Source organism: Antechinus flavipes, chromosome 2 (genome assembly GCF_016432865.1).
Source record: "Antechinus flavipes isolate AdamAnt ecotype Samford, QLD, Australia chromosome 2, AdamAnt_v2, whole genome shotgun sequence".
Lineage (NCBI taxonomy): Eukaryota > Metazoa > Chordata > Mammalia > Dasyuromorphia > Dasyuridae > Antechinus > Antechinus flavipes.
In genome coordinates, this window is record NC_067399.1 from 231,206,231 (window position 1) to 231,231,712 (window position 25,482).

Consider the following 25,482-nt stretch of genomic DNA (forward strand, 5'->3'; position numbering starts at 1 on the left):
GTCTCCATCTCTTCTTCCTTTTGACCAGAGAATAATCTTGTAAATTATAAAAGATCAAAAAATTTTTGACCAGAATATGACCTTGTAAATTGCAAAAGGTCAGAAGATTTTGGACTTCCATGAGTGTCCTAGCAGTATTCCCAAAACAACAGTGGCTGATAGTGATGTAAACTGAGATCTTTTGGGAAAAAATGATGTAAATTGTGTCCCCTTTGGGAGGACTCTCAAACTCTAGGAAAAGCACACCTTTCCCAGACATCACCCTTAAGTGTTCTCATTCAATTGGAGATCTTGACGAGGGACATAATCACCATCTTCTATTGAATTGGAGATTAGTCCCTCAAATTGCTCCCAGCTTGGAGGGGGCAGCTGGGAAAACCTCAATAAGGCCTCAGAAGACTGATAAAAGACAACTCTGAACTCGAATCTTTGCAGAAGTCCTAACAGAAATTTGCCCACTGCTGAAGATATTTTCTTCTCAGAGTTAACCCACCTTTGCTATATTCCTAACAGGATCTTGCCCACTAAGAAGACTGTCTTCCTAGCAAGCTGTCTTCTTAGTGTAAATAAATCCCATTATTTGTCACAAACCTTGTACCTGTATTCATTGGATTTGTGAATTCTTTCTCAAAGCCTGCCACCAGCCAAGGGGGATCTCATTGCTATTAGGGGATCTCTTACCCTCAATTATTTTTTAAATAGCCTTTTATTTACAAGTTATATGTATGGGTAATTTTACAGCATTGACAATTGCCAAGCCTTTTGTTCCAATTTTTCCCCTTCTTTCCCCCACCCCCTCCTCCCTAGATGGCAGGATGACCAGTAGATGTTAAATATATTAAAGTATAAATTAGATACACAATAAGAATACATGACCAAACCGTTATTTTGCTGTATAAAAAGAATAGGACTCTGAAATATTGTAAATTAGCCTGTGAAGGAAATCCAAAATGCTGGCAGGCAAAAATATAGGGATTGGGAATTCAATGTAATGGTTCTTAGTCATCTCCCAGAGTTCTTTCACTGGGGGTAGCTGGTTCAGTTCATTATTGCTCCATTGGAATGGTTTGGTTCATCTCATTGCTGAGGATGGCCAGGTCCATCAGAATTGGTCATCATATAGTATTGTTGTTGAAGTATATAATGATCTCCTGGCCCTGCTCATTTCACTCAGCATCAGTTCGTGTAGGTCTCTCCAGGCCTTTCTGAAATCATCTTATTGGTCATTTCTTACCGATCAATAATATTCCATAATATTCATGTACCACAATTTATTCAGCCATTCTCCAATTGATGGGCATCTACTCAGTTTCCAGTTTCTGGCCACTACAAAGAGTTACCCTCAATTCTTGCACCTCATCAATATCAGTATCTGTGTTGGAAGAGGAACTCAAAGTACACAAAATAATAAAAGGTAGCTTCAGGGAGCCCAGCAGAATGCTATTTCATATCCAAGGGCAACTTCATGAGAATCCCACAAATGGAAGGAAAGGACTGCTAGCAAAGAAGAGCTATGAATTACTCTTATACTACATATGTTCACTAAGATCGAGCCTATTTTGTTCTCCTTTTGAAAAGGGATTTTTCTCATGCAGCATGATAAATGTGGAAATATGTTTGGAAGAATTGCACATATTTAACCAATATTGGATTATTTGCTGTCTAGGGGAGAGTGGAGAGAATGAGAGAGGAAGACAAATATGCAACATAAGGTTTTGCAAGGATGAAGGTTGAAAACTATCTTTGCATATTTATTTATTTTTTTTTGCTGAGGCAATTGGGGTTGACTTGCTCAGGGTCACACAGCTAGGAAGTGTTAAGTGTCTGCAGCCAGATTTGAACTCAGATCCACCTGACTTTCGGACTGGTGCTTTATCAACTGTGCCACCTAGATCTTTGCATGTATTTTGAAAAATAAAAAGCTATTATAAAAAACAAGAAAGTTTATAAAAATATCTCTCTTGATATGTTATCACTGTAATAAATAAGCAAATTTTGATTTTCTATACATTTACCTAAAAAAGAAAAACCCAGAAAGACTTACATGAATTGATGCTAAGTGAAGCAAGCAGAATCAAGAGAATATTGTACACAGTAACAAGAATATTATGTGATGATCAACTGTGATGGACTTGGCTCTTCTTAACAATGTGATAATTCAAGGCAGTTCTAATAAATTTGGGATGGAAATGCCATCTACATCTAGAGAGAGAACAATGGAGACTGAATATGGATCAAAGCATACTATTTTCATGTGTTTTTTTCCCTTTTTGGTCTGATTTTTCTACATAACATGACAAATATGGGAATACATTTAAAAGAATTGTACGTATTTAATTTATATCAGGTTATTTGCTGTTTTGGAAAGGTTAAGGAAGGAAGGGAGAAAAATTTGGAACACAAAATCTTACAAAAATGAATGTTGAAAACTATCTTTACAAGTATTTGTAAAAATGAAATACTATTAAAATTATTTTACATGTAATTGAGGATAAAATAAAGTATGAAAAAATTTTAAATTAATTTTCCTCTAAAAAATAGTTTTTCCTATCTGATGTGTCTGGGTTTGTAATTATTTCCTTGTGATTTCCAGTTATAAGCATATGGATCCACTCCTTCCACCTAATAAATTGGCCTGTTTTGAAGAATATTTTGAAATAGATCTTGACCATTGAGGTGTTAGAATGAGAAAAAAAACTGAACTATTAGTTTCCTGAAAGGGGATTGAAGCAAAAGAAAGCAATACAGCTGATTAGCCAAGATTAAACAGATGGAGAAATTGGGGGAAGGGAGAGCAGCTTGATGGCACAGTGGTTAGACCGTCACTAGGGCTTGAGTTCAAATCAATCTCAAGACATTTAACATTTGCTAGCTGTGTGACCTGGACAAGTTTTCAACCCCAATTGCCTCACCAAAAGACAGACAGACAAATACACAGACAGAGACAGACAGAGTTAGAAAGAGAAATTGGGGAAAAGAAAAGGAGATAATCATTGTAAGGATAACAAGCAAGCAAGCAAGCAACACTTATTAAGCATATACTTTTTGCAAAAAAAAAAAACTGTTAAGTACTACTAGGGATACAAATACAAAGAATGAAACAATTCCTATATTCAGAAAGTTTACATATTCACAGAGTAAGTAAGGAGAAACAATTATGCCTGTATATTACACCTTGAAAGAACCCTTAAAATGGGTCAAAACTAGAAGGACCTTTTGAAACTATCTGTTCCTCATTTTACAGATTTAAAAAAATTAACTCTCAGAAAGAGGAAGTCCATAGTTTTCCATACTGGCTGAGATAGTATCACAAATAGGATTTAAATCCTGGCAGACTTTTGTTTCAAAATTAAGGATCTTTCTTCTATACCATGAACACAGAATTAAAAGATCTGAATTCAAATCCTGATGCTGCTACTAACCAGCTGCGAAAATTTGGCAATTTCTCCTTTCTGGGCCTCAGTTTTTTCCTATGTAAAATGAAGAATTTTTTTAAAAATGATTTCTAAATGAATGGGATAAGCTGAGAGAAGACCTCTCATGGGAATGTGGCTTCAACCTATGCCCTAACTGGGGCTTGAGACTTTGCAATAACAAGTTGAGTTATAGCTAAAAAGCTACAAGTGTTCAATTGTCTTGGCTGAATATTTCCCTCTTGCTCTCCCCCCACCACACACACATACACCTCTTATTTAGGATTTTAAATACTTCTTTTAAAGGTGATCATGGCTTTAGGTATTCGGGTAACAGAATTCTCCCATCCAAAAATATCTGCTTGTATAGCAGTTCTCTAAGGAAATTTAAATTAATGGTTGTTATTTACTAATATTCTTTTGTTTTTGGGAATAGATTTCTACATTTAAAATGTAAGCCTGGACTCCCCCAGACAATGGGAGAAAAGGTGGGGAGGGAGGGGGCTTTTGCATTTAGGATCTATTTAATTTCGTATTTTGCAGTTTGTGCTTTGCACTCCTTTATAGACATCTTGTCTGTCAGGAGTCGTCCTTTTTCAAGAGATCATAATAAATCTTTTTTGTTTGTTTATTTGTTCTTTTTTTTTTTTACCTTGAGAATCTCTGACTTTAATTTCGGTAAGGGTCACTGTCCTTATTAAAGGTCTTTCTAATGTAACTGTTGGTTCAAGGGGACAGTTGCATAGAGTTCTCCCTCCCTGCTGGAAACTGACAACTCAGTGCCTCTGGGGAGGGTTAAATCCATGATATTGGGAGAAAAGAGAAAACCAGCCACTTCTGGGTAGATCTCTTCGATAAACAGAGCTTTAATTGATCAAAGATGGACAGAAGCAGCTACATCCAAAGAAAGAACACTGGGAAATGAATATAAACTGCTTGCATTTTTGTTTTTCTTCCTGGGTTATTTATACCTTCTGAATTCAATTCTCCCTGTGCAACAAGAAAACTGTTCGGTTCTGCACACCTATATTGTATCTAGGATATACTGTAACCTATTCAAGATGTAAAGGACTGCTTGCCATCTGGGGGAGGAGGTGGAGGGAGGGAGGGGAAAAATCGGAACAGAAGTGAATGCAAGGGATAATGCTGTAAAAAATTACCCTGGCATGGGTTCTCTCAATAAAAAATTAAAAAAAGAAAAAAAGAAAACCAGACACTTCTGGCTTTTCAAGAGAAGATGAATAATTCCAACCTCTCTTCAGGTTCATGAAGAGACAAAGACTCTAAGAAAAAGCTGACTTGTAGAGAGGTAGACAAATCATGTTATTATCCCCAGCTTGCTAAAGTAGACACTTTAATGAATTTTATTAAGGAGTGAAATCTGAGATTGTCTCTTAATGGAACTGATTTATTTCACATCCAAAGGGAGAGATTATTTAATTTGTATTGTCTACATACGATCATATATATGGTTTCTGTTTTGCTATCAACTTAGATAAAGGAATTTCTTTCTATTTGCTCTGTGTGTTCACTGTAGAGCTGGCACCTGGTGGGAAAAGGGTTAAGTTGAGGCCTTCTTTCCCCATTAAGGACAGAGATCAAAAGTTTAGCTTCAATCTGAAAATCACTATCCTTAGATTAATAATATTAAATGGAGCAGATAGAGCTAACTCCGACCTGGTGCCCCCTTTCTTCAAGGAAAGCAGAATGGCTAGCCTCTGTGCCCAATCTCCTCCTTCACTTCTTGGAGAAGGGTGAGATGAAGAGACTTTAGACAGGTCCATTCTTGCTTCTCTTTGAGCCACATTTAAACAAACTCATGTGGACATTCATAATGTACACGGATCAGAGAAAAGATATCCTACTACATTACATGCCCTAACATTCTATTTTCTATAGTTTGGCTCACTATAATTCTCTTATTCTATGAAGCAAGTAGGTTATAGCAAGAGACACCATACTGTTACAGGAAAAAATCGTGAATTTGGCTGCACTCATGCCACTTATTAGCTTTATGGCCTTACTTTTTGAAGCCTCAGTTTCTCCATCTGTAAAATGAGGATATAAATTCATTGCAGTGCATTCATGACAAGAATCATAAAGAAGCAGTGGATTTAGAGCCAAATCATAGAATTAAATGTCTTCATTTTACAGATGAAGAAACCGAAACCTAGATTGAACAAGAGACTTAGGGCCATAGAAGTAGTAATTAATGGAACTAAGACCAGAAATCAAGGCCTTTGACTTCAAATTTAGTGCTCTGTTCTAAGTTTTTTTAATGGACAGGAAAGTACTTTAGGATCCCAGCACAAATTTTCATCCTCTGCTCTTACTAGCAAAGTGACCATGGGCAAGTCATTCTTCCGCCTGGAACCTCAGTTTTCTCATCTGTAAAATGGGGATGATAATCCTTGTACTACCTGTCCCATAGGATTGTTGTGAGGAAGCATTTTGTAAGTCTTAAATAGCTATAGACATTTGAACTATCATGATGTTATTTTAGAAAATATAATTACAGAAGGAAGGTAGATGACAAATTGGATCGAATACCAACTCTGAAGTCAGGGGACCTGAGTTCAAATCCAAGCTCAGATGCTTAACTCTTCCTAGGTGTGTGACTCTAAGCAAGTTACTTAGTCCCAGTTGCTTCAGCAAAAAAAAAAAAAAAAAGGAAAAAAATATTATAAAAGACATTGTTTTATAAAATATGAGCTATTATTATGGGACCTACAGGGAATAAAGGGTTTTTTGGGTTTATTTTTGTTTGGCAGGGTTTTTTGGCCACTGTAACTCATGAAACTATTTGTGCAGTAAGTTTAATCTTAGTCATTTTAGAAGAAAGTGTCCACATCATAGAAAACCCAGATGTTTTGAAGTATCAAAATAAAGCATTTTCCCATTAGGAAAAAAGCTGATTTCATTTCCCAGGCTTAATCTGTTAGTCCCCAAAAGCAGAGCCTCCTACCTGCCAAATATGACATCATCAGACATATTTCTGGCATCACAAAGTTCCATGAGGTCACAGCATCCTTATCTATGTCACAACCTGCCAGCCACAGCAAGTCATTGACCTTCTCTACAGAGAGAGGAGCAGGCCTATCTTGGCACTAAACCTACCCATCAGACACGACTTGCTCTCCACCAAGAATTAGCCCCTCGGTGAAACGGAGAATGAAAACCAGGCCTGTTCCCAAGGTTGGGTACCATGCAGGAGCCCATTAGTCCCAAAGGGGTTGAGTTCAGCAAGGGCCAGAACAAGGTTATGAAGTGCAGAGAGGAAAATAGTGGGGAAAATACTGAATTGGAGTTAGGAGATCTCAGTTTGAATCTTGATTGTACAAGTTCTAAGCTTTTGTAATTTTCTGAATGTCCTTTCACTTCTCTAATCTAAAATAAGAGATAATCATTCTGGATGATCTCTTAATTTTCCTTTTAGCCCTAAATCCTATGACCCTAGAAAACACAGCATAGGGAGCTGCCAAATATACCCATCATTGAACCAAAATTGGATTCTGAACCATCACCCCATCTCACCAGAAGTCATCAAAGGCCACTGAATGTAAGAGCCCAGGCTATACAAAATATAGAAATTCCTCTCCCCATAACATGTCCTCAAACTTCTCTTTCCCCAGGTCCAAAATATGGAGCAATGGAAAAAGAGGTGTAGATCCAGCAGGGAGGTTGAGCTAAACCAGCTACGGACGGTAAGACACACACACACACACACACACACACACACACACACACACACACCCCTTTACAAAGACTCCTTAAATTACTTGCTATCTAGGGGGAGGGGGAGGGAGGAAGGAGAGGAAACTGGAACACAAGGTTTTGCAAGGCTCAATGTTGAAAAATTATCCATGCATATGTTTTGGAAATAAAAAGCTTCAATTAAAAAAAATATTCCTTAATCTTTAAACTGATCTCCTAGCATAGATATCTTCAAGCCAACAGGATCCAGATCATCTCATATTACAGGACCTAGGATTTAGAAGAAACTTCAGAGGAATCTAGTTCAGTCCCCTCATTTTGTAGAGAAGAGTTTCCACAAGGATAAATGCCTTATGGAAGGTTACCACAGGCTGAGCTGACCTGAGGAGTCCTCAAATTTAAATGACCAGGGGTAGGATGGATGGGAGAGGGGTAGAGTGAGGGGAAGGTCCCAGAAAGTTCATAACTATTTCTTCTAACCTTTTATGTCCTCCTGTATAGGTAATGAAAAACCTGTCACTCCTGAAGCTGTTGAAGAAATCAAATCCCCGTGTAATAAGTCTCCACAATCTGGCGAAGTCCTGCTGGAAACTGCTATTTCAAGTGCCCCAGATACTTCGTGTTTCCTCTAGGTGATCAAGACTCTCGCTGTACCCAGAAATATAGTGTGTGGAGCATATGTGCCTGCCTGCTGAGGCAACACTCCCAATTCTGGAGAGTGCTAGTACCCTGGACAGCTCCAGGGAGGAGAGGGTGGTGTAGAGAGAGGTAGAAGACTGCTTCCAAGTTGGTATTTCTCTTCCAGAGAAAGGAACCCTGGGGAATTCCTTTGCATACTTGCACCTTAGGTCTGGAACCAGCTTGAGTTGAATTTTTATGGCTGTATGGGATTAGAATAAAGAACACTGGTGCTAAAATCAGAGGGCCTGGGCTTGAACCCTGGCTCTTGCGACTTAAGCTTGGGCAAATCATTCTGGGCTGAACTCTCAGTTCCTTCTGTAAAATGGGAAGAGTAGGGTGAAGCTGGACTAATTGATCTCCAAGGGTCCTTTCAGCTTTAACTCTATGATTCATTCTATAGCTCTAGGCAATTCTCAGCCTTTCTGCTCTGACAATCTCTCTGGCAAGTCATCAGCTCTCTGTGGACATTCAATAGAGAGTACCTAAGAACCTAGGACCCTATCCTCCATCCCTGAACATATCTTATTGAATACACCTCTTTATCTCTCTTCATTCATTCATTTAATAAATATTTATCTTCCCAGCTGCTGCTGCTCCCAAAGAAGAGTTGCCCAACTAAAATGCTGCTGCCCCCCCACCTGAATCTGGCCCCATTGAAGGGACCAGTCCATTGCAATTACCTTTTTGACAGAAACTGTCCTGAGATTTAAAAGCTTCAATGATTTGCTTCAAGGGATTTCTGTCTCTCCACTTACTTCCCCATCTCCCTTCTTCCTTGGGGATCATGAAACTGAAAGTCAGAGATAAGAGGAAGTCTTAAAATAGAATGCTGGAGCAGGAAAGAATCTTAGAATATGACATATTATGGCTTGAAGAGACATTAGGAACCACTTGGTCCAAGTTCTGCATTTTACAAAGTAGGAAACTTCAATGCTTTGCCCAAGGCTTAATATTAAATTGTAGAAGCAAGATTCTAACCAGGCCTCCTGAATCACCATACAATGTTCCTCTTCTCTCCTATTCCAGTCTCCTTTTTGCCCCTCTCCCATCTCATTCTGTCATACAGGTCTTTGTTTCTGATGACAGGAGTGACATTATTCTCTGTTTTGGATCTGAACTGTGTTCAAGCACCACCTCTTCTTCCCAAAGACAGATTTGATTTAAGATTGGGGGTAAGGGGAAGGAAAGGGTGAAAGAGTGCAACTGCAGGGCTAAATGGATCTGATCCACTTTGGGGCTTGGGTTTCTGTTGTACTGACCACCCCCTACCCTTTCCACTACCATTCTAGGACCAGTTCTGGTACTTCCTCCAAGCTAATGGAAATGAACAGAGCTCCCATAGAGATTGGAGACCTGGTAGCAAAGAATGCAAAAGTAGAGAAGGCAAAGGCAAACATGGAGAAGGCCAAGAGAGGGGCCAAGAAGGCCACAAAGGCTAAGAGTCAATGCTGTTCCTTCTCCATCTCCTCTTCCAAGGTCAAAGCCACAAAGGGTTCCCACTTCATCGTCTTGAAGACTTTTCCCAAATCCCGCAAAGCAACCCCCCAGAACTTTAGCAAACCTTGCACATGGTTCGAGGGCCTGCCCAAACGCATCCACATACCAGCCCCCAGAACACTCTGTCGGCCTTCTTCACTTCGATGGGTAAAGCGCTGCTGTACACGGTTCTGTTCTGCAACCTTGGAACTACCAAGGGCTTACCCTTACAAAGCATGATTTGGGCTGATGCCTGGGTCAAATGTCTTAGACCCAAGCTCTCTGTGTGTGTTTATTGGTGGTAGGTTGGGTGTTGGGATTTGAGGCAGAGGTTCAAATCATAGAGCTAGAGCAGTACCTTCTCCCAAGGTATCTTAGAGGTCATTTCACCTTCACAGATTGGGACATTAAAGCCCTAGGAAGAGGAGAAAAGACGACCACAGATAACAGGCAGCAGAACTGGCACTAAAACCTAAGTTCCCTGATTTTTTTAAAATCTTTTTTTTTTGGTTAGGCAATTGAGGTTAAGTGACTTGCCCCCAGGGTCACACAGCTAGGAAGTATTAAGTGTCTGAGGCTGGATTTGAACTCAGATCCTCTTGACTCCAAGTCTGGTGCTCGATCTACTTTGTCATCTAGCTATATCCCCCAGGGCTTAATAATTACAAATATAGTAATATGTTAAAATGATAATAACCCTAGGAGATGTTAAAATAACATCTTGCAGAGGAAGCTGACTTTAGAATTAGGAAGACCAGAGTTAGGGCTTTAGCTCTAACTTGGTGTTTGGTTGATTTTCCATGACCTAATTTAGGGTTGTTGATTTTCCATTACCTAATTTAGGGTTGTTGATTTTCCATGACCTAATTTGGGATTTTCTTGGCAGAGATACTGGAGTTGTTTGCTATTTTCTTCTCCAGATTATTTTGCAGATGAAGAAATTGAGGCAAACAGAGTTAAGTGACTTACCCAGTGTTACACAGCTAGTAAGGGTCTAAGCCCAGATTTGGATTCATGTCTTCCTGATTCCAGGTCTGGTAATTATTATCCACTGATCCACTTCTGATAAATATTACCTATTTGAACCTGGGAAGCTTTAACCTCTTTGTGCCACAAATAACACTTCTAAAATAAGGTGCAGAACCGTAACTACCGTGTATTGTTAAAGGAGTTTACTATATCAGTGAAATTATAGATTTGGACCAAAAAATATCTTAAATAAGGATTGAGATTTCTGTGTGGTTACAAGACATGAAAAAAGATCTTGAACTCAGAATTCAAAATCCTAATTCTGGAATTTAATTGATGTTCTCTGGTCATGGGCAAATAAGTCAGTTAAATTCTTTAAGCCTTAGTTTTCATCTGTCAAATGGGGAGAATTATATATATATCTATATTGCCCACCTCACAGAGTTTATGAGGAAAGAGCTTTATGAGCTACATAAATTTGTTATTATTAAGTCCTTTTCTTCAGCAATACTGAAGAGGATGTGCAAATATTATTCCTGTTTTGCAGATAAGAGACACAACAGAACTGATTTGCATCGGGTCACCTAATAGTATGTGTGGCACTAGAACTCAGGTCTTCTAATTTTAGGCCCAGGGATATTACATTTAACAAAATTAGGATTTTCCTCCTTGCCTCAAACAAGCCCCTAAATTTATGTGAAGATCCTGGAGTACAGAAGTGAATCCCCACCAAGGGCTCTCTGAATTATTGTCTTTTCCCTTGACTGGGAATAGTCTTCCAGTCCACCGTTTTAGCAGTGTGCCCTTTATTACAATCCACCCCACGGGGAAGAAGTCTGGAAACCGGTACTATTCTAGACAGGTGGCCTTACACATCCCCTGTAGAGGCTACTCTCAAGCAGCGCCCCCTAGCGACAGTGCGTCCTCTTAAGATTTTTGAGCAGGCAGGTGGAGCTAATGTAAGAACGAAAGGTCAGCCCACGCCTGCGGGAAGTTCGAGAGAAATCACGATTGTGCAAATAGATGTCCCATGCAACATAGCATGGGGTTGAAACCATCTGGCCAAGATCCGTCTGTCCTTAGGGAAGAGGAAAAGACTGGAAGGGGGAGGAAGTGGGCAATCCTGGAGAGAAAATCAAGAAAACTTGGAATTTACGGGGGAATAGAATTAATCTTGGGCTAACCCAAGTCTGGCCAGCGAGTAACGCTCATCGAAATCTGAACGTCATAATTGTTTCACTCTGGCTTCAGAATCATCCCCTTTCCATTCCCCACTTCAAAGATTATTCTGGGGGAGGAAAGAAACAAGGGATACAGTCCCTCCAAGAGTGCTAATCTGGACTGGGCACTTGTAACCTTGAATTGTAGGGGGTACACCCAAACAATTTTGATTTTACATTTTTTCCGATGCTTTATTGTGGCATGACCATTATCCTCAAGTTCTGGCAGCTCCTACCAATTTGGAAAGACTAGATTTAGAATTGAATAGGATCCTTAGAAACCATCCTTTGTTTTACAGGTGGGAAAACTGAGGCACCCCCAAAGGGGAAATGAACTATCCAAGATCATTCAGCTGGCAAGCGTTAGAGCCCAAATTAGAATTTATATTCTGTCTCGGAAAGCAGAGTTCTTATCATTGACTCAAACTGATATTTTAAATAATGTATTGATTAGAGATAAAGCAAATTGGATAAAAAATGTAGAAGACCAGACGATTTGGATTCTAAATTTAGCCAGAGATTTCTCCTTGATTCTGACTCTGGGCCTGACTTTATAAGAGTATGGGATCTATTGATCATAGGATCGTAGGAATACAGATTTTGAGATGAAAGGAACCTCAGAACCCGTTAGTTCCACTCTCTCGTTTTACAGATGAGTGCGGGGAGTTGGTCATTTGTCCAAGGCTACACAGGTAGTAAACGTAAGAGGATACATTTGGATCCAAATCCTCTGAATCCAGTCAGTGTTTCCCCCTCCTTCCTCCCTCCTTTTCTGCTTTCTATTAGTCTCAAGCTTCTAGTGGAGTCCGGACGGCAGCTGGTCTCGGCCAGTGAGCCTGGCCAGGTGCGGGACCTGGGGCGGTGAGGCAGCGGTACACTGGGCAGCGGAGGGGAGGGCAGGGATAGGGAGTCAGGCGGTGGGAGCTAACGGGTTGGCGCAGATGAACTTAAGTGCGAGAGGTTTGGGCTCTTGGTTCTGCCGCTCCGTCTTCCACATGGGACTCCGCAGACTGTCCTGAGAGGGGCCATGGCACTGGGTTTTCTGCTCTCGGCGCTGCTGCTGCTGCTGCCCTCCTTTGGTAAGGCACCCACGATATGCTGAAGCACTCACCGTATCCCTCTGCAACGCGCCTTCTCTCTGTCCGCTCTTCCACGTCGGTCCTCCAGCCTCGAGCCCCCAAGGTGCGCATCTCTTCCTCCCAAAGCAAATTCTCACTTTTGCGCTCTTGTTTCTTTCTTTCCTTTGGAGCTACGATTGTAGAGCCTTTCTTCCTTTAAAATCGCTAAACTGCCTGCTCTGTCTGTGCGCTCTCAGCCTGCCTCTGCGCCCAGGTTGAACTTTCGTACCCTGTACGTTTCCTATTATTTAAGAACACCTTCCGCCTCTACTCTCTTTCTCTCTGTCCATCTCCTATTCCCGCGGGCTTCTTGCTCTCTATCCGCTGAACCTCTCCCTCAGTTCTTGGGCTTTCCTTGGCTCCCTATTTCCCAGCTTAATCCCAGTTTATTTTTCTCTCTGCCTGGGGCAAAATGAGCTTAATTGCAAACTGGGGTGTGGTAGAGAGAAGACTGGGATGAACCGCTCGAGAGGATCCTGAAAGAAATGAACCATAATTGATTTAAGATCGAGCACTTTCTGCGGTACAGAAGGAGGCAATAGGAGAACTACTTTGCATGTGGAGGGTGGGACAAGTTGTTTAGCCTTAGCCTACAAATATCAGAGTGGAGATAGGGGTGTGTGTGGGTCGGAAGAATTAAGCTAGCGATACACACACTATATCTATCTATGTATATGTATACACACACACACACACACACACACACACACACACACAGACACACTGATTCATAGGGAGCGGGACGAGTTCATTATATCGCGTTCCCTCCCTCCTTTTTTCTGCCTTCTACTCCAGGGACTTCAGACAAGGCTCGAGATGCCCAGGTAGAATGCCTTCAAGTATACCGCGGATTCTCTGCTTGTGTATTGCAGCTAGGAAACAGCATGGCTGAGGCAAAGGGACTGTCCGCAGTGTGTGGGTGAGTAGAATTCATCTTTCCTCTCCCTCTGGAAGCCAGTTGCCACAAGTGTCCCCCACCAGCCTTGGTGTCCCTATAGGTCCTCACTAGAAAAGATTGGAAGGATGAAGGAGACTGAGAGCACAAGAACAGAGATGACATCCTCATTCACTTCTTTTTACCTGCTTCTTTAGGATGCCCTAAAGATACTCATGACCTCATTTCTCCCCACTAATGAGCAGCTGCTCGACTACCCACCCTCAGGGAATTAATTACCCACGGTATTTGAAAGGGAAGTTTGTTCCTTCACAACCTCCCGAATGATCTGCTGAAATATTAAAATTTTTGATCTCCCCATAGTACCTGACTTTCTGAAGGGGACAAAGGATATTTCTGATCAAAGCCATGCAAAATCTGCCTTTACGTGAAAGAAAATACTTTGGTGACCTGTCTGAAAGCTGGTGGTTTTAAAATTCATTGAAACTCACGGTCTTTTAAGCAAATGGCATTGGATAGGATCAGGTCTGATCCAAAATCTTTTACTTTCTCTACTATTTCTATCTCTTAATAATCCTACCTTTGCACTAATTCATTGTATAACTGTCCAAGCCTCAGTTTACTCTGAAAAATGAAGTAGAACTAATTAATCATTAAGGGCTTCTTCTGCTCTATGATTCCATGAGTCACCTGAAAGGATTGAAGTACAGAGGTGGGGGTACAAAAAAAAAAAGCGCTAGAGGAAAAGCTTGCCTACCAAGCCCAACTGGTATTCTCTCCCCCAGGAATGCCAAAATAACTTTAATCCTAGCTTTATATTCACAATTTAAGTTCTACTTTGGATTCTTTACAGCCTCTTAAAATCTGATTTTCCCATCTCTTCTAACTAGGGAGATATGCTTCTCACCAAGACACCATATTCTCCTCACAATATCCAAAGCATCTCAATTTTGGCTACACCTTTTTCCCTCTATAGTCCTACAGTTAGCTAATTCAGGTACATATATTATCTCCTTATAATTCCCTTGTCCCTTTGTCTTGTCATTAACCCCGTCAACCCTGGATCTCCTCAGCTATCTGCTTTTTTTACTCTCACTCTTCTCTAGCTGATTAAGACTAGAAGCTATACAACATCTGTGTCCACTACAAACTCACTGGTGTGTGTGTGTGTGTGTGTGTGTGTGTGTGTGTGTGTGTGTACTACAGTTAAACATTTATTAGGATACCATTGATTGATTATAACAAATATCAAGATGATAAACAATGGGACAGCTGGGTGGCACAGTGGATAGGCTCTATAGCAATCCTTTTATTCTTCTCTGACTATTCTAAAACCTCGAAGTGACTATTCCAAAATTACTCTCATCAAAACCTCCCTTTTAGCAGATGTTCTCATCTTCCTTTTTACTGATTGTGAATTTTCATTGTCCCAACTCTACATACCTCAGAACCCTTCTAGATTGTCTCTGCTTATCTCTTCCTTTGCTCTAGCCTTTAAGAGGGGTGACCTTTCTCCTCCAAGATAAACCTCTCTACTTGTGCCTCTGCTTTCATCTTCCACAATTTCTTCCTCTTGCTCTCACCAACATTTCTCCAAATAAGCTCCCTCTCCTGTACAAACATTTTTTTCATCTATCTCATCAGCTAGTCTCTCCAGCTACAATCCTTTATCTCTCCTCTTTCACTGCCAGTGTTTCCTCAAAAGAATAATCTATTTGCTTCTTTTATTTCCACAATACCTATTCATTTCTCAGTCATTTGCAATCTGATTTATAATCCCACCACTGAAATGAGACTTTCCCCAAGATTAATAGCAATTTTTTAACACTTAAATTGAAAAGCTTCTCAGCCAACATTTTCCTTGACCTTTCTGCAAAACCTGCCAATGTTAGTCACCTCCTCCTATCACACTGCTTTCTCCGATTCCTCTGTCTATCCAGTTTCTCTTCTGTCTATCTCCTTTGCCAGATCATCCATCTCCTGGTCCTCTAGCAGGGCTCTGTCCCATGCCCTTGTCTCCCTCTATGCTTTTTTCCTGGTGCTGTCATCTGCTTCCACTGGTTCAGCTATCTCTCCCCAGATGATTCCCAAATCTAAATATTCCACCATTGTCCTTTCCTGAGTTCACTTCATAATATCAACTTGCTGTCCTCTACCTCTTCTTAGATGTTCTGTAGGCACTTCAAGCTCAACATATTCAAAACCAGAACTAATTCTCTTCACCAATTAATTTACCTCTCATTCAAACGTCCTTATTTCTCCTGAGAAATTGATTAGATTTATAAGCTAAGAATCACCCTTGAATATTCATTTACCCTCACTATCTCACAAGGCCAATGAATTACCAAGTCTCTTAGATTCTATCTTCACATCTCTTGAAAAAATATAAAAGTCTGGAAAGATTTACATGAATTGGATGTTGAGTTGAGCAAATAGAACTAGGAAAACATTGTATACAGCAACAAAATTGTGTGATATTCGAATTGAATATCACAATAGCCAAGTCTATTGTGATATTCAATTTGAACTGAATCAACAATTCAATGATCCAAGGGGATTCTAATAAACTTTGGATGGAAAAAGCCATCCACAGCTAGAGAGAAAACTCTAGAGACTGAATGCAGATATTATTTTCACCATCTTTATTCGTTTATCTTTTCTTCTCATAGTTTTTCCCTTTTATTCTGATTTTTCTCTCCCAATATAACTCATATAATATGTAAAAAAATAAATGGACATGTATAACCTAAAATACACATACACACATATAATAGCTGGCATTTATAAAGCCCTATGGCCAGGAATTTTACAAATATTATTTCATTTCATCACCACCCCAACCCTGAGATAAATGCTATTATCCTCATTTTTACACTTGAAGAAACTGAGACAAACAACTTACTCAAGACATAGATTAGCTATCCACTACCCACCTAGCTTCTTCTACTCATAAACTAATATTATAATTCAGATCTTTATCACCTCTCTTCTAGACTATTTAATAGACTTCGAGTTGGTTTCTGTTTTTAGTCTTTCCTGAAGAACTACTAAAATAATCCTCCTAAAACACTAGTCTAAGCATATCACTTCACACCCCCTACTCAAAGAACCTTTAGTGGTTTCCTATTTATTCAATCATGGCATTTAAAGTCGTCCTAAATAGGCTCCCAACCAGACTTCGAAAATTATTTCTTGCTACTCTTTGTACACTCATATTCTAGCCCACTGGACTTCTAGCTGTTGCTTGCACTCAACATTCTATTTCTTATGCTAGGGACAAATTGGCACATGCCCCATACTAAGCATCCATTCCTCCATCAACGTTGCCATCCAGAAACTTCTTCCAATAAAACTAAACTCAAGTCCCAACTAAAAAAACCTTCCCTCCCTAATAAATTTGGAAATTGACCAGTGAGAAACCTAGATAAGTGAGGGCCTTAAATAGATGCCAAGTGAAGAACTATTGGAACTTCAGATGTTTAGCCAGGGAAACTCAGTCAAAACAATTTTAAGTATTTGAAAGGCAGTCAAGTTGAAAGATTAGACTTTTTTTTTGCCCCAAGGGCAGAACTAAATTGCAAAGGGTGAAAATTGTCAAGAGGCCAATTTAGGGCTTGATGTAAGGGAAAGCTTAATTATACCTCTTTAAAAAATGGAAGGGGCAGTCTCAGGAGGTGGGGGTGGAAGGGACAAGTCCCCCTCATTGGGAGCTTTTAATCAAAGAATTGATGGAAAGATTGTCAGAGCTTCCCTAAAAGGGTTTATGTTAAACCATTCAGCTCCCTTCCAAATCTGAAAATCTGTTCTGTAATTGTCTCCCTCCTCAGTTTTCTTTGTATCATATTTGTTTGTGTACATAAACTCAGAGGACAGGAGTGTTTTGTTTTTGTATTTATCATCTAGCAGTTTTTATATATAGAAGATGGTTATATTATATGACTTTTATTGAATTAATGTATCCAAAGTTCTGAAAGGCTACATCTTTGTCTTTTTTTGACTACAGGTACTGGGAAGAGTTTCATGCCTGTGCCCTGACTACCCTCCAGGACTGTGAAGAGGAAGCTACTCTAATCTGGGAGACATTAAAAAAGGAATTTAGAAATCTTCAATTTCCTGGGAACTTGTTTGAGCTATGCAGCCCTAGGGGTTCTGGTGGGCCAGGCCCTTTATTCTTTTTACCCTGGCACCTGCTGGGCACTGCCTTGTTCCTTCTTTGGTTCTAAGCAAGCCTGGGTCAGTGCATGGAACCTACCTCCCTGAGCCAAACCCTCTCTTGTCAAAAGGAAAGATCTTTTCCTGCCATGTTCTAAGCCACTTGATCCAATATCTAATCCTAACAGGTGAGAGTCCTACCATCCACTGGTTTCCTGCCTAGGTAGATAGTATCACTTCCCCCTACCAGAATACATACTGAGAAAAGAACCTACTTGTATCTTTTACAATTAATTAAAAACCTTCCTGTGATGCAGAGTCTTGCATTTTATGGATTTTGCTATATATCAGCAAGGCTTTGTAAACCTGGAAAGAAGGGAAAGCGCATACTTGTCAGTACTGAAATTTTAGAAACTCTCTGTATTCCAAGTACTCAATTAGATCCCCACTACAATGAGGTCCAAATAATAATAGCTCATTTTTAAATAGTGCTTGCTTTGGGGCAGCTAAGTAGTACAGTAGATAGAGCACCAGTCCTGAAGTGTCCTGAGTTCAAATCTGGAATCAGACACTTAACTCTTTCCAGCTGTGTGATCCTGGGCAGCTCAGCAAAAAAAGCCCCAATTGCCTCAGGAAAAAAAAAAAAGAAATAATGCTTGTCTTACAAGTCCATTTGAATTATATTAGCATATTAAGTATTAAGCATTATCCTTGTTTTACAGATGAGGAAATAGGTCCAATAAGACAGATGATTTGCTCAGGTCTCATAGTATAGTAAACCACAATACCCAGAGCCTCTATTTGCTTTTCCATCATAACTTTTTCTCAAATATTCAATAACTCTTAAAAGACATTGCCATGGCATATAATTTGTCGTGTAAATACTGCTTTAAGGCTTGCAAAGCAAGCTTCTAAGGACGTTTTTGCAGCTAAGCTTCACAACAGGCCTGTGAATAAAATATCAGAGATGCCTTCTTTCTCTTAAGTTATTCCACTATACAGGAAATCATATTTCAAATCAATTTAAGCAAAGGGAAAAGTGAGTTCTCTTCTGCTGCCTTCTCTTCTCATACTATCCTAAGAGGTCACCCAAATCCCTTTTTAAGATGAGGTATTTAACTAGGACAAGAAAATTTGGTCTTCTGCCTGCTGGGACTATTGTAAAGAGAATTCATGCCCGAAGTAGGGAGGTGGGCCCCCTTGCAAAACAACAAAAAAACCTATGTCAGGTTCCTCTTGAAAATTTAAAACTTAATCAATTCACTCTCTCCCATTCTTTTTATGGCAAAATATAATCTTTTAGATTCCAATTTTTTCCCTTTCCTAATGTTTCTCCATCCAAACATTTATTTACCTTTTAAAATTTGAACATAGTCAGCCTTTAACTCTCTTCCTTTACAAGATTAAAATCCAGAGAAGCATGGGAAATCCAATGACTTCTTAAAGTCAAATCTATATTTCCTTCCCAGCTCTGAAACTATTAATGTGGAAAAATCTGGCATTTTATAGATCTTTTGGCCAGGTTTCTGCCTCACACCACTTTTCCACAAAAAAAGCAATAATTACAAAACTCAGCATCAAAACACAGATGACAGGCAAATGTGGAACAGGGAACACAGACCTTAACACCATTGTTACCTGGGCTAGAAAATGATCAGGAGTGATAGTCGTATCTCTCAACTCAGTTTCTAAGATATTTCTCTTAGAACCTGGAAGGGGATGGGCGGGGGGGGGGGTGGGGGTGGTGAAGTAGAGTAGATTTGTATGGTAATACAAGGAGAGGAATATCTAAATCTTGAAATGTTAGAACAGGACAGAAACTTCAAGACATCTAGTCTGACCTCATTTGACAGATGAAGGAACTGAAGCTTGGAAAGAGGAAGCTACTGGCTCAAGATCGTACAATTAGCTGCTGACCTAGCCAGAACTAGAAGCATGGTTCCTGATGCCTGGTTCAGCACTCTCTTCACCAAAATAATTAGTTCCTACAAATTTATTAATAATTCATTGTGATAGAACTTTAAGGCTTAACAAAATGCAGTCATTACAACAGGGCAGTGACTCAGATTGGACCACTATTATTATCCCTATTTTACAAAAAAAGAAACAAGATTACAAGAGAGGAAAAGAATGGCTCTCAGTCATGTGGTTGAGTGAGTGTTCAAACCAGGACTTTGGAAGCCTTATCTTCACTCTAGTTTCCCTGCTCTTCTCACTCTATCATGCTGCTCTGCTAGTACAATAGAAAGGTTGCTCTTACAACTCTGGAAGGGAAAGAAGGCCTTTATCGTTGTAAGAACTTCTTTCCAATAGTTCCCAATAGAAACACAGTCAGCACAGAGAGAAGTGGAAAATACTGTATTTATATACAAAGGAAGTCAAGGAGCTGTCAGGCACTCCACTAGGAAATCCCTCCCCAAAAGCACATCTGGACAACAAAGCACTACCTCCTCCTCTTCTTCACCACATCCCCAACTGGTAAGAGAAAAACCTTGGATGGGTAGAATGATGGAGTTGTCCTTTCACTGAGTAATTCCCATTGTATTATAGTTCCAAAGAAATGAGGGAATAACTCTGCCTATATTCCCTAGGGTCATATGAGCTATCTCTCACAAGAACCAGGAATCAGGGACAGGACAGAGAAGAGGTAACCAAAGGAAGGTCACTGGCCAATATGTATGTTTCAGGGTAACAGACTTTGGGCTTCACTAGCATTCAGTACCTCTGTCCGCCTTGATTACTAGACCATTTATGACCCTTCCTCCAACCACAAAAATGTATTGCCCCAAAATCTTCTTTGATCCAGCAAAATTTAAGAAGTTTTATCTATCCCAAGTTGGCAGAATGAATAGCCAGGCAGGTGATTTACTCCAATCAGAGTTTCTTGATTTTTTTCTTTAAAAACAAAATGATAAGAATAGTGGAAAGAATGAGACATCTCCCATTTTTTGCTTGCTTCTTTCACTCTGTCCTTGTCCAGATGAAAGATTTTCTTCTTGATGTATTTCTTCCCTGCAGACACCAATGCCTCAGCTTATGCCAATTGACTGCCCCAGAGCTGACTGCTGGAACCTGCTTCAATCACACCAATGTCAACTTTCATTGACCAAGTCCCTCTTGGTGCCAGCAAAGAGTTGAGTTACTCCTAGACATTGGACTTGGGAGTAGAATTAAGGGGGATCTCCTTGAGCTCTGTCCTCATACAGAGGTACTCCCCAATCACAGCCATCAGGGCAATACAAACAGCATGCACCAGCCACCAGGTCAGTGATGAGGGAAAATGGGAACTGTAGATCCAGCATCCCAGGAGGTGGAAAAAATGAACTGTGACAGTGAAGTCCAAACACTGTTTCCCTCGACGGATGAAGTATAACAAACCAAGGGCACTGTGATGGGGGAAAAAATGGGGAGAGATCATTGCATTGATCTTACTTTGAGAGAAACACCTAACAAGCTGAAGGGAACTCATTCATCTGACAGGTCACTAATTAGGCTGAATGGAGCACAACAGTTATAAGAAGAGGAAATGGGCAAACAACATACAAGTTAAAAGTTCTGTGACTATAAAATCAAGGATGCTACCCAGAAAAAAAGATTAGGCCATATATTCATAGACAATTGAAGAAGCTATGAACTCTGTTGTCACATCAGCTAAGAAACATAGCATATCAGAGAAGGAAATAGCCTAACTTCATCATTTTTATGTATGAAGTCCCTGAGGACCAGAGAGACATGATTTGCTCCAGGGTCACAGGAAGGTGGTCATAACAGACCTAAAATCTCTGTTTCAAGTCTCTGCTCAATAGTTTTATCTCTAGGCTACATTATAGGGGGTAGAAAGATACAAATGTAAACTTATGTCAGAATTGCTTTTCTATGAAAACTAGAAATGGAGTAAATGCCTGAAAGAGCCCACTTTCTTTTACTACTCCCTAAAGAGAACTTATTGTTTAGTCATGGCCAACTCTTTGTTTTTGTTTTTTTGGGTTTTTATTACAAAAATAGTAGTGTAGTTTGCCATTGCCTTCTCCAGTTCATTTTAAAGATGAGACGAAGGCAAACAAGGTAGGGTGACTAGTCGCCCACATTCACACAACACAACTGCTAAATGGCTGAGGCCAGATTTGAACTCGTCTTTCTGCCTCTAGGCCCAGTGCTCTATGCAAAAAAAAAACAATCTAGCTGCCTCAGAAAGGGACACTCATATCAACTCAGAAGTCAAGGGGATAGCCCTAATACTCAACCAAAAGAAGCTTTATCTTAGGAACTCTAGGTGGCTTATAAGGCTGGGGGGATACTCACCAGGTAAGAGCATTGAGAATGAAGGCCATCATGGAGAGACGGCCAGGAGGAGTGGAAAAGCCCAGTATCTAAGAAGAGAAAAGGAAGCAATCACAAATGAATGAATCGACACTAATTGTGAGGATAATTTTTTTCAGCAAGAACCTGGATTAAGAATCCCAGAAGGAGAATGATAATGATATCACATGCTAACAACAAGTTAGATTTACATGGTATTTTTAAATTATGTATATACATACACAACACTTCACTTGAGTCTCATCAATTTTTTTCAAGTAAGAAAACTGAGGCTCAAAGAAAATAAACTACATCTAACAAGGAAAAACATCAGAACCTAATACCAAAAAAGGATTAGGTAGATGTTGCTAGGATTCAATCACTTTTTCATTCAGCTATGGGTGAGAAATTAAATTCTGAGGATACTAAGGTCCAGATGTATACATGAATCTATCATCAATAATCTCATGGTGGATGTCCCCAGAAAGGTCTCCCTACCCTGGACCATGTTCCTGGAGTCTCAGCAGAGTCCAGAAGATAGAAGTAATAAGGGATTTTGATAATCCTTCAGCCTCATCTCCTTATACTTGCTCCTCAGGTACTCTGCTTTCTTACCCAATAATCATAACTCTGGTTCTACAGTGACTAAACAGTTTATAAAGTGCTTTCCTTTCAGCATTCTTTCCAGGAGTTGGGTAATCTTAAGTACAATTAACTCTCTTTTATAGATGAGGGAACTGAAGAGATCTGAAAGGGGAAAATTACTTTTTCAAAATTATACATCTAATATGTGATAGAGAACTAAGACTTCAATTTAGGTGTCCTGACTCTGAAGTCAGGACTCTTTCCATTACTACCACAATGTCTCTGACTGAAGCCGGAATTCTCCTCAATCTTTGCTTCAATGCCTAGAATGTTTCCTACTTTCCATTCTTCCTCTTGCCCCATCCCACTCTACCTGTTAAATTTCTATTTATCTTAAAAGTCTACCCTGCCCTCCCCATTAAGTAACACTTTCTCTTTAGACCTCAACGAGCACTTTGTTTCAACCACTCTAATTACTTATCATGTAACATGTTATATAACAATTTGCATCTGTGTGTCAATTCCATATGAATATGCGACTTGACTTATCTCAACTTTGTAGCCTTGTATAAGCACAAATCTCTGTGCACTGTAAGTACTTAATGGGTAACATCAGTGCTGGCTGGCTGACAGTGGAACAGGGACCAAGTAACACACTGGGCCGAAACGAGTGAATGAGAGACCTGAATGAGTGACTGCCTGCCCCCTGGGGTGATTGAGTGGGCGACTGGCTGGTTGACCAGGTGGCTAATCTGACTAACTGGCTGAGTGGGAGACTGTATAATTGTCCTAAAGTATGAGCTCTGAACAGCTGAATGAATGACAGTGATTGTTAGTAAAGAAGAGACTGAGTGAATGAGCACTGTTTTGAAGACTGAAGCACGGAATGCTGACTCTCTGCCATCTCTGGGCTGAACCCCTGATTCCTGAGGACCCTTACCTCGGGGCTGAACATCTGGTCCAGAGAGGGGCTGCTCTGCACCAGGCTGTCCACCAGCGCCAACCACAGACCCAAGGAGCCATAGTAGACGTTTTGCATGAGGACGATCTGGGAGACAATCAGGATGGGGTCCCACACGTAGCTGCGGAACTGGCCAGCCATGGCCAGGGCTCCAGGGCTCCGGCCTCCAGTTTCAGCACCGCTGCTGCCTCCTTCCCCCAACAGTTTCCACGTGTGTCCAAGCCATGGGAAGGGGAAGTGTGGAGGTCGGGGGCGGGGCCTGCGGGGTCGGGGTCCAAGGTGCAGTCAGGGAGAACTTCTATAACCATAGCAACTCATACTCCCCACCCATCCTCCCTTCCTCCTCCCGACACCTGGCCAGCCCAGGGAGGGGCGAACCTATAGCTGGGGGGAAAGAGAACAGATAACTCTGAGGAGCTTAGGCTAATTAGACCGCAACAATCAAAGTCCGTAGGGCCAGAGCACTGAACACTATGGCAACTTACCCTCCTCCCCCAAGTTCCATTTTTCAATAGCCTGAATATTGGGGAGAAATGAAGGGTGCGGAGGCCTGTTTCCATGGTAACCAGACCCTCCCTCCACGAGGGCGGGGTGGGGGAAAGGAGAGGAATGGACGAGCCCATTTCTGGCGGGGGGAAGGGGACCCTGAGAGGTCAGGCTGTGCCATTCTGGAAGATCAGGCAGGCTCTCGAACCTCCGCATGAGTCTGAGGTTCACTCACCCGGCTACGGACTGTGGGGCCAGTTGCTCGGCCCGGTCTCACCACGTAGCCTTACGAGCGGCGCGGACAGCTGGAACCATGGTGGTGGTAGTGGCGCCTAGAGCGTCCCGATTCCTCCGCGTCACAGCCCTAGGAAGGGAAGGGACCTAGCGCTTCCGGGGACACGGTCGGGAGCGGGGAGGAGGAGACGAGGAAAAACCCAGCTTTGCACCGGCGCACTGAGAATGACCCGCGAAAGAAGGGGCGGGGCGGAGGAGGGGAGGCGGCAGCCTGAGGAAGAAGAGTAGTGCACATGCGCATTTAGGAAATTGAAGAGAAACGGAAGTGGGACGTTAACTAAGTGGAACGTGCGTGCCCTCTGGTGGAAGCCTGTGGTTGAATGTTTTGGGGACTGGAGAGAGAGAAGAGGGAAGGAGGGAGGAGTCCTGAGTGAATGTAGGAGCCAAACTGGGAAATTCTCCAGCTAGAATGGCCTTGGAATGAATCTGCCTTTTTTTTAACCTGTCTCTGGTCACTGAGCTCGCAATGTTGCTTGTGTACCTAGCACAATTAGAATTTTAAAACTCAAAGTGCCTACTGTATACAAGGAGCCCGTGGTGGGATATGGGTAGCAAACGGAGGTCAAAAACTCCCGAACTCTACCGCAGGAAGTTCACAGTGGTAATGATAATTCCCTTTTATTTAAGATTTACAAAGGGGTTTCCTCAAAAAAAAAAATTTAAAAATACATTAAATGCTAACTTTGTTCAGAAAAAGGCCATTTGGACTGCAGCGAATATCAACAGTGAATGAAGTGAGCTCCCAAGCTCAGAAGCATTTGGCTTTCCCAAGCCTCAGCCCCTTTCAAGGACTAAGTTTGCAAGCCATTTTGTCTCAGATATCCAGTGTCTTACAAGAAGTTGTGACGGAGCCTTTAGGCACACTCCTTGGTTATTTAGGTACCATCCCTTTCACTCACTGCTTGACCGGCACCAAGGACTAGCACCTCAAACACAAGATCAAAAAGAGACCCTAGTATATTCTCTATCTGTGGTTTCTTATTGTTGTTCATCAACCCCTATTATTTTGAGATTAAAGCAAAGGAACTGCCACCAAATGAGAGCCCAGTGTTGTCCCTAGAGACCAAGTATTTACTAACCCAGAAAGATATGATCCAGTCTCTCTGTGGGCTTCATCCTGTGGTATTTGGGAAGGAAGAGAGGACTACAGAGAAATCCAATTTGTCAATCTCTCAGTCCATAACTATCCCCTGTCCTACAGAGAAAAGGGTAAAAATGT

At 41.0% G+C, this 25,482-nt stretch overlaps 2 protein-coding genes and 1 long non-coding RNA gene across 5 annotated transcripts; 2 read left to right on the forward strand and 1 right to left on the reverse strand.

Annotated features, from left to right (window-relative positions):
- The first annotated feature begins 6,473 nt into the window (after window positions 1-6,473).
- TP53TG5 (TP53 target 5) lies at window positions 6,474-9,556 on the forward strand. The gene is made up of 4 exons (XM_051982962.1): window positions 6,474-6,608; window positions 7,046-7,117; window positions 7,629-7,759; window positions 9,098-9,556. Exons 1-4 carry the CDS (start codon window positions 6,585-6,587, stop codon window positions 9,522-9,524), a joined length of 654 nt encoding a protein of 217 aa, XP_051838922.1. The 5' UTR covers window positions 6,474-6,584; the 3' UTR covers window positions 9,525-9,556.
- A 595-nt stretch (window positions 9,557-10,151) lies between these two features.
- LOC127548847 (uncharacterized) lies at window positions 10,152-17,956 on the forward strand. The gene is made up of 3 exons (XR_007950477.1): window positions 10,152-12,655; window positions 13,387-13,510; window positions 17,490-17,956. It is a non-coding gene; the product is annotated as an uncharacterized LOC127548847 (long non-coding RNA).
- A 2,025-nt stretch (window positions 17,957-19,981) lies between these two features.
- SYS1 (SYS1 golgi trafficking protein) lies at window positions 19,982-24,396 on the reverse strand. Of its 3 annotated transcripts, none has more exons than XM_051976479.1 (4): window positions 24,205-24,396; window positions 23,463-23,742; window positions 21,941-22,008; window positions 19,982-21,024 (listed from the first exon to the last, which is right to left on the reverse strand). In XM_051976479.1, exons 2-4 carry the CDS (start codon window positions 23,622-23,624, stop codon window positions 20,784-20,786), a joined length of 471 nt encoding a protein of 156 aa, XP_051832439.1. In that variant the 5' UTR covers window positions 23,625-23,742; window positions 24,205-24,396; the 3' UTR covers window positions 19,982-20,783. The 3 variants fall into 3 exon arrangements, with proteins under 3 accessions (XP_051832439.1, XP_051832440.1, XP_051832438.1); XM_051976480.1 differs by having other exon boundaries at window positions 23,463-23,867; XM_051976478.1 differs by having other exon boundaries at window positions 23,463-24,396.
- Window positions 24,397-25,482: the final 1,086 nt, after the last annotated feature.

Coding starts and splice junctions, on each gene's coding strand:
- TP53TG5 (XM_051982962.1), top strand. CDS start 6,585: ATGAAAACCAGGCCTGTTCCCAAG. Junction 7,118..7,628: donor AGCTAAACCAGCTACGGACG/GTAAGACACACA, acceptor CCTCCTGTATAG/GTAATGAAAAACCTGTCACT. Junction 7,760..9,097: donor ATACTTCGTGTTTCCTCTAG/GTGATCAAGACT, acceptor CTACCATTCTAG/GACCAGTTCTGGTACTTCCT.
- SYS1 (XM_051976479.1), bottom strand. CDS start 23,624: ATGGCTGGCCAGTTCCGCAGCTACGTGTGGGACCCCATCCTGATTGTC. Junction 22,009..23,462: donor ACCAGATGTTCAGCCCCGAG/GTAAGGGTCCTC, acceptor TTCTCTTCTTAG/ATACTGGGCTTTTCCACTCC. Junction 21,025..21,940: donor ATTCTCAATGCTCTTACCTG/GTGAGTATCCCC, acceptor CCCCCATCACAG/TGCCCTTGGTTTGTTATACT.